At 43.9% G+C, this 8,407-nt stretch overlaps 1 protein-coding gene across 1 annotated transcript; it reads left to right on the forward strand.

Annotated features, from left to right (window-relative positions):
- Window positions 1-2,792: 2,792 nt before the first annotated feature.
- LOC142784473 (uncharacterized) lies at window positions 2,793-3,467 on the forward strand. Its single transcript, XM_075882853.1, has one exon. The coding sequence runs from the start codon at window positions 2,793-2,795 to the stop codon at window positions 3,465-3,467; it is 675 nt and encodes a 224-aa protein (XP_075738968.1).
- The last annotated feature ends 4,940 nt before the right edge of the window (window positions 3,468-8,407 follow it).

An 8,407-nucleotide genomic window follows, 5' to 3' on the forward strand; every position in this document is an offset into this window, starting at 1 on the left:
TCAGCCCAAAGAAAAAAAGGCGCCGCACCATCACTGGGTGGGCTCGTACCTCAACTTTTCGGTTAACAGCCAATCGCGCTAGCCGATTGCGCCACGGAGACAGTCGTGCTCCACTCTCACCACCATCAGAACATATCTTCAAAGCTATCAGCCCAAAGAAAAAAAAGCGCCGCACCACCATCGGGTGGGCTCGTACCTCCAACCTTTCGGTTAACAGCCGATCGCTCTAGCCAATTGCGCCACGGAGACAGTCGTGCTCCACTCTCACCACCATCAGAACATATATTCAAAGCTATCAGCCCAAAGACAAAAAAGCGCCACCCCTACACCGTGTGGGCTCGTACCTCCAACGTTTCAGTTAACAGCCGATCGCGGTAGCCAATTGCGCCAGGAGACAGTCCTGCTCCACTCTCACACCATCAGAACATATCTTCAAAGCTATCAGCCCAAAATAAAAAAAGCAACACACAACTCCCAGGAGGGCTCAAACCTCCAACCTTTCAGTTAACAGCCGATCGCATAGCCAATTGCGCCACGGAGACAGTCGTGCTCCACTCTCACCACCATCAGAACATTTCTTCAAAGCTATCAGCCCAAAGAAAAAAAACACCGCACCACCACAGCGTGGGCTCGAACCTCCAACTTTTCGATTAACAGCCGATCGCGCTAGCCAATTGCGCCACTGAGACAGTCGTGCTCCACTCTAACCACCATCAGAACATATTTTCAAAGCTATATGCCCAAAGAAAAAAAGCGCCGCACCACCACCCGGTGGGCTCGTACCTCCAACCTTTCGGTTAACAACCGATCGCGCTAGCGAATTGCGCCATGGAGACAGTCGTGCTCCACTCTCACCACCGTCAGAACATATCTTCAAAGCTATCAGCCCAAAGAAAAAAAAGCGCCGCACCATCACCAGGTGGGCTTGTACCTCCAACCTTTCGGTTAACAGCCGATCGCGCGAGCCAATTGCGCCACGGAGACAGTCCTGCACCACTCTCACCACCATCAGAACACATCTTCAAAGCTATCAGCCCAAAGAAGAAAAAGCGCCGCACTACACCGGGTGGGCTCGTACCTCCAACCTTTCGGTTAACAGCCGATCGCTCTAGCCAATTGCTCCACGGAGACAGTCGTGCTCCACTCTCACCACCATCAGAACATATCTTCAAAGCTATCAGCCCAATGAAAAAAAAGCAACACACCACTCCTGGGAGGGCTCGAACCTCCAACCTTTCAGTTAACAGCCGATCGCGCTAGCCAATTGCGCCACGGAGACAGTCCTGCTTCGCACTCAGCACCCCAAGAACATATCTTCAAAGCTATCAGCCCAAAATAAAAAAGGCAACACACCACTCCCGGGAGGGCTCGAACCTCTAACGTTTCGGTTAACAGCCGATCGCGCTAGCCTATCGCGCCACGGAGACAGTCGTGCTCCACTCTCACCACCATCAGAACATAACTTCAAAGCTATCAGCCCAAACAAAAGCGCCGCACCACCACCGGGTGGCCTCGTAGCTCCAACCTTTCGGTTAACGGCCGATCGCATAGCCTACTGCGCCACGAAGACAGTCGTGCTCCACTCTCACCACCGTCAGAACATTTCTTCAGAGCTATCAGGCCAAAGAAGAAAAGGCGCCGCACCACCACCGGGAGGGCTCATACCTCCAACCTTTCGGTTAACAGCCGATCGCGCTAGCCGATTGCGCCACGGAGATTAGTCGTGCTGCACTCTCACCACCATCAGAACATATCTTCAAAGCTATCAGCCCAAAATAAAAAAGCAACACACAAGTCGTGGGAGGGCTCAAACCTCCAACCTCGACACTTTGGCGGCAGCAGCGGATCTGCGCACAGCCTACTGAACCATTGCATATTGTTTTTACAGGTACTAAAGTTCTTCACTGCTGTTGCTGTGGGTTCTTGACGGAACGTCCCAGCTGCTTTGGAGGTTGACATCGCTTTTCATCGCTGCGTGTGCTTTTTTCAACGCGCAGCGCATGTCGTCGGTGCACTGCCCCGTGTCAAGGGAAATACGGTGGTCATCGTGGGAGTGACTGCTGACCTTTCAAATAGCCTCGACGCATCGCCCCGTATCATATCAGGGCACGGCTGTGATCATCGTGGTCGTGTTTTTGTTGTGCCCCGCTGTGAGCGCCACCTGGATAGCTGTTCAGCTCGGAGCATCTCCGGGTGTACTGAACCACACTTTGGCGGCAGCAGCGGATCTGCGCACAGCCTACTGAACCATTGCATATTGTTTTTACAGGTACTAAAGTTCTTCACTGCTGTTGCTGTGGGTTCTTGACGGAACGTCCCAGCTGCTTTGGAGGTTGACATCGCTTTTCATCGCTGCGTGTGCTTTTTTCAACGCGCAGCGCATGTCGTCGGTGCACTGCCCCGTGTCAAGGGAAATACGGTGGTCATCGTGGGAGTGACTGCTGACCTTTCAAATAGCCTCGACGCATCGCCCCGTATCATATCAGGGCACGGCTGTGATCATCGTGGTCGTGTTTTTGTTGTGCCCCGCTGTGAGCGCCACCTGGATAGCTGTTCAGCTCGGAGCATCTCCGGGTGTACTGAACCACACTTTGGCGGCAGCAGCGGATCTGCGCACAGCCTACTGAACCATTGCATATTGTTTTTACAGGTCAGTACTATCGTTGTTTCTTTCCTTAGTGTTCTGTTGCTTTCTGCTGCTGCTGCTGCTGCCATAGTGTTTTTAGTGTTTTTTGATGTCGCCAGCCGAAATGGAAAAACATTTTAAAGAGTTGAAACAAGAGTTTCGCGAAATGCGGACTGCCCTGGAGGGAGAGCTGCGTAAGGAAATACGTGATGTGAAAACAAGTCTAGACTTTTTTAATAAGCAGTTTGAAGAAATTTCGGCTCTGTGCTCGCGGCTTGAAAAAGAAAACGGTGAGCTAAAGGCTCAAAATGATGTTCTGAAGACTGATTGCAGTCAGCTGAAGCAGGTCGTTCTCAACAATGAACGTAGGACTACCGCCCTAGAACAGTACTCGCGAAACCGAAATATTGAAGTGAAAAATGTTCCTTTCGTGGAGGGTGAACGGTTGACCAGGGTCGTTCAGAAGATTGGTGAAGCTGTCGGCGAATCAGTGAAAGAAGATGACATAGAAATTTGCCATCGCGTGACTGCTAAGGATGCATCTTGCCCTCATATTGTTGTGCAGTTCAACAACCGGTCTAAGCGAGACGCAGTTCTGGAAAAGGCGAAAAAGTTGCGCTTAACGACAGCTGATATTGGTTTCCCAGGAAAGACATTTGTCTACGTCAATGAACACCTATGCTCACAGTTAAAAAAACTACTGGGACAAACTGTAGCGCGCAAGAAGGAAGCCGAATGGCGATTTGCCTGGACGAAAGGCGGCAAAATTTTTGCGCGAAAGGATGAGAAGTCGAGGGTGCTTCAGATAACTACTGAGAGCGATCTCGAAAAGATTGTTTAAATTTGTTGAGCTTCATCCTTTAGCAAAAAAAAAGCTAGAAGAAAAACAGGGCAAAAAGAAAATGGCTGCAGACTGCTTAACGCCACACCAGTTGAGCCTATTGGTATCTGGTAGAAAACACCACATTTCCTACCTTCATATAAATGCGCAATCAGCCAGAAACAAGGCAGATGAGATAGCAATACTGCTTGAATCGTTTGAGTTCTCCTTTGACGTCATCATGGTTACTGAAACCTGGTATCGCCATGAATCCGACGTTCTTCGTATACCTAGCTATGCCACGTATTTCTTGAACCGCAGTGATAAATTAGGTGGTGGTGTTATGCTCCTGGTCAAAGATGTGTTTGAGTGTGAAATACTCGAGGCTTTTTCTGTGGTTACTGACGATTACGAGATTATGACTGTAAAATGTTCTTCGGGTATTTTTTCTGTGGTATACCGCCCCCCCAAATGTAACATGTGCAACTTTTTTACGTTTTTAGACACTTTCCTGTCGTGGGTCAATGAAAATGGTTACAATCTTACTATCGGGGGTGACCTAAACATTGATATGCTAACTTCCAGCCCCCAACGTCTTGAACTTTGCAATATCATGGAATCAAACGCATTTAAAAATGTTATAAAACACCCCACTCGATTTCATGCCCAATCCTGCACACTTATCGACGTCATTATAACAAATAGCACAAGTGCACCTCTTTGCTCGGGTGTCCTTAAGACACATATTAGCGACCATTTGCCTGTTTACTCAATTTTAAGTCAAAAGAAGCTTCAACTTAGGGATGCAAAGCCACCGCCTACCCCATTCCGGTACATATGTCCTAGCACAATTGATATGTTCGCTGCATATATATCCAAGATAAAATGGGACGCTGTTTTCCGTGAAACTGATGCAGACACAGCGTATAATGTTTTCATCGAACGTTTTAGTGAAGCCTACAACAAGTGCTTTCCGCTCAAAGCAAAACGCAGACCACGCAAGGCAAGAAAGCCTTGGATTACTTCGGAATGCCTTCAAGCTATAAAAGTAAAAAATGCACTTTACCAGAAATTTCTAATATCTAGAGACAAAGAAGACTTGAAGACATTTAGAAAACATAGAAATACTACAAACTCCTTATTAAGGAAAAGCAAACTTGAATATTTTAGCAACCTTTTCAGCCCTGAAAAAACCAAAACGTCCGAAGCCATCTGGAAAAAGTTAAACATGTTGCTCCACCCACACTCGGATGATAGCACATACCCGACTAAACTCATTGTAGACAACCGCGTTCTAACTGGTGATGACCTTGCTGAAGCTTTCAATAAATTCTTTACCTCTATTGGAGAGAGCTCGCACGACAATAATTTTGCGCGATTCATGGGTTCGCAAGTAGGCGAAAGTGCATTTCTATTTCCAGTGACTACACAGGAGGTTACGGCAGATTTCATGTCACTAAAGAATAGCAGGTGTTGTGACGTAGACGGCCTGGAAATCCGTCCAGTTAAGCATGTTATTCATGTCATATCTCCTATTTTAGAATACATCATTAACTTAATCTTCTCATTGGGCACGTTTCCTAGTCGTCTTCAGATAGCCAAAGTTTCTATTATTTTCAAAGGTGGTGACAAAAATAGCATGACCAATTACAGACCAATTTCTATTTTACCTGTATTTTCTAAAGTAATTGAAAAGTTGTTACATAAACGAATAGTGTCATTCTTAACCAAGCACCACATTATGACGCCTTTTCAATTTGGTTTCACAAAGCAGCGCTCAACAGAAACTGCCCTACTAATGCAAAAAGAAATCATACTCGATGCATTTGAAAAGGAAATATATACACTTGGAATTTTTGTAGATTTCTCAAAAGCATTTGACAGAATCAACCACATTACATTAATTAAAAAACTAGAACACTACGGTTTTTGGGGGAACTTTATAAGTGTCATAAAAACCTATTTGAAATACCGACAGCAAAAAGTAGATATAAATGGCTACGCATCTAGTTTTAAAAAACTGTCACATGGCGTGCCCCAAGGAAGTATTCTGGGTCCCCTGCTTTTTAATCTGTATGTGAACGACTTGACAAACATCGATAACAATACAACATTTATTATTTATGCAGATGATACCAGCTTATTTTTTAAAGACTGCGATTTGCATAAACTAGTTGACAAAGCAAATAGTGTCTTGAAACTGCTGCACATTTGGAGCATAAGAAATTCGCTAATTATAAACACCTCAAAAACAAAATCTGTGCTCTTTCGTCCAATAAATAAGCCCGTAAACTGCGATTTATCATTAGTGATTGGCTCAGAATCTATAAGGATTGAACCGATAGTGAAAACTCTGGGAGTTTTTTTCCACGAAAACATGCTATGGAAGGATCAGGCTGAGTTTGTCCATGCTAAACTTTCTCGTACTGTAGGTATCTTATCGCGCTTACGTTTTCTCTTGCCACAAAAAATTAAACTCTTACTATATAATTCGCTATTTTTATCTACATTAAGCTATTGCTATCTAGTATGGGGCACCACATCGGAAAAGAACTTAGGCCGAATATATAGATTACAGAAAAAGGCTGTGCGCATAATTACAGGTGTTCCTCGCGATGAACATTCCAAACCCATTTTCGAAGCCCTTAATTTACAACCAATGCCTGAGATATACAATACAATTTTAATGAAGCGATATCGTACTTCCTTAAAGAATCACGACTCTTTTCTTACTGATTTAGCGCGTTTGACACCCTATACCTGCCCCCATAGCACACGAGCTACCGATGACTGGAAAATTCCTTACACACGTACTAACTATGGTCGCCAGATGATGAGCTACTTACTGCCACTAACCTTAAACAGTTTCTTACAATAAACCATTTATACTGCTCCGTTCTGTAAATGTTTTTCAACGTGTTAATAAAATGCAAATCGGCATGACCTTGAAGTACATGTTTTGATATTGTATAATAACTGATGATCTCATGCTGCTGTTGCTGTTGCTATTTTGTCAAATGGTGCGAAAGCCTTCGTCAAGCCTTAATGGCTTTTTGCTTTCGCCCCACAGCATCACTGTTGTGACTTTTGTAATGTCTCCTGTGATGTCGGAATAAACTGAATTGAATTGAATTGAAAACCACCAAAAACGACTTCTTCTAACGAGATAGTGTTGTTTTATTGCGAGTACGAAACTGCGATAGGTGAAATGTTGTGAAAGCACACAAATCGGCATGAACAAGCCAAATACTGCGTGTTGTACCGTTACAAGTGCGAAACTGCTATGTTGTGATATTCTTGTTAAAGCGCATGCAAGCATCGTGAAACCTTAAAGAATGTGGTCAATCAGCGAGATACAGCGTTCTGTACTGTAATAAGTTGGTGAAAAACTGTGAGGTCATGCAAATATTGTAATTGTGAACGAAACAGTGTAATAGAGCGTTTTGAGTACAAGTGCGAATGTTAGGTTAGGTTAAGATATGAACCGTCGTAAAACCGCATTAAACAATGTCACTTAGTGAGATGCAGTGTTTTTCACCATTCCAAGTCGGGAACTGCGATATTTATTGTGAAAGCGCATGAAACCGTCGTAATGTTGTAGAGAGCATTGTAATGTAGCGAGTAAAACGTTTTCTAATGATAGAAGTGCGAAGGTTATGTTAGGTTGAGTTATGTTAGTTTAAGCTAGGTAGCATCGTGAAACCACAAGGAAGGACGTCATCTAACGAGATAGTGTTGTATTATTGCATGTAAGAAACTGCAATAGGTGAAATGTTGTGAAAGGACACAAAATGGCATGAACAAGCCAGATACTGCGTGTTGTACCGTTACAAGTGCGAAACTGCTATATTGTGATATTCTCGTTAAAGCGCATGCAAGCATCTTGAAACATTGAAGAACGATGTCATTTAGCGAGATCCTGCATTCTGTACTGCAATAAGTTGGTGAAAAACTGTGAGGTTATGCAAATATCATAATTGTGAACGAAATAGTGTAATAGAGCGTTTTTAGATACAAGTGCGAATGTTAGGTTAGGTTAAGATATGAACCGTCGTAAAACCGCACTAAACAATGTCACTTAGTGAGATGCAGTGTTTTTCACCATTACAAGTCGGGAACTACAATATCTTATGTTAAATTGCATGAAACCGTCGTAATGTTGTAGAGAGCATTGTAAAGTAGCGAGTAAAACGTTTTCTAACGATAGAAGTGCGAAGGTTATGTTAGTTCGAGTTAGTTTAAGCTAGGTAGCGTCGTGAAACTACCAAAAACGACGTCATCTAACGAGATGGTGTTGTTTTATTGCATGTACGAAACTGCAATAGGTGAAATGTTGTGAAAGCAAACAAAACGGCATGAACAAGCCAGATACTGCGTGTTGTACCGTTACAAGTGCGAAACTGCTATATTGTGATATTCTCGTTAAAGCGCATGCAAGCATCGTGAAACCTTAAAGAACGATGTCATTTAGCGAGATACAGCGTTCTGTACTGCAACCGTCGTAAAACCGCATTAAACAATGTCACTTAGTAAGATGCAGTGTTTTTCACCATTACAAGTCGGGAACTAGGATATCTAATGTGAAAGCGCATGAAACCGTCGTAATGTTGTAGAGAGCATTGTAAAGTAGCGAGTAAAACGTTTTCTAACGATAGAACTGCGAAGGTTATGTTAGGTTGAGTTAGTTTAGGCTAGGTAGCGTCGTGAAACTACCAAAAACGACGTCATCTAACGAGATAGTGTTGTTTTATTGCGACTACGAAATTGCGATAGGTGAAATATTGTGAAAGGACACAAAACGCCATGAACTAGCCAGGTACTGCGTGTTGTACCGTTACAAGTGCGATACTGCTATGTTGTGATATTCTCGTTAGAGCGCATGCAAGCCTCGTGAAACCTTAAAGAACGTTGTCATTTAGCGAGATACAGCGTTCTGTACTGCAATAAGTTGGTGAAAAACT

Source organism: Rhipicephalus microplus, chromosome 2, assembly GCF_043290135.1.
Source record: "Rhipicephalus microplus isolate Deutch F79 chromosome 2, USDA_Rmic, whole genome shotgun sequence".
NCBI classification, from domain to species: Eukaryota; Metazoa; Arthropoda; class Arachnida; order Ixodida; family Ixodidae; genus Rhipicephalus; species Rhipicephalus microplus.

What these genes read in the sequence shown, in the direction of transcription:
- LOC142784473 (XM_075882853.1), top strand. Translation starts at nt 2,793, where the DNA reads ATGCGGACTGCCCTGGAGGGAGAGCTGCGTAAGGAAATACGTGATGTG.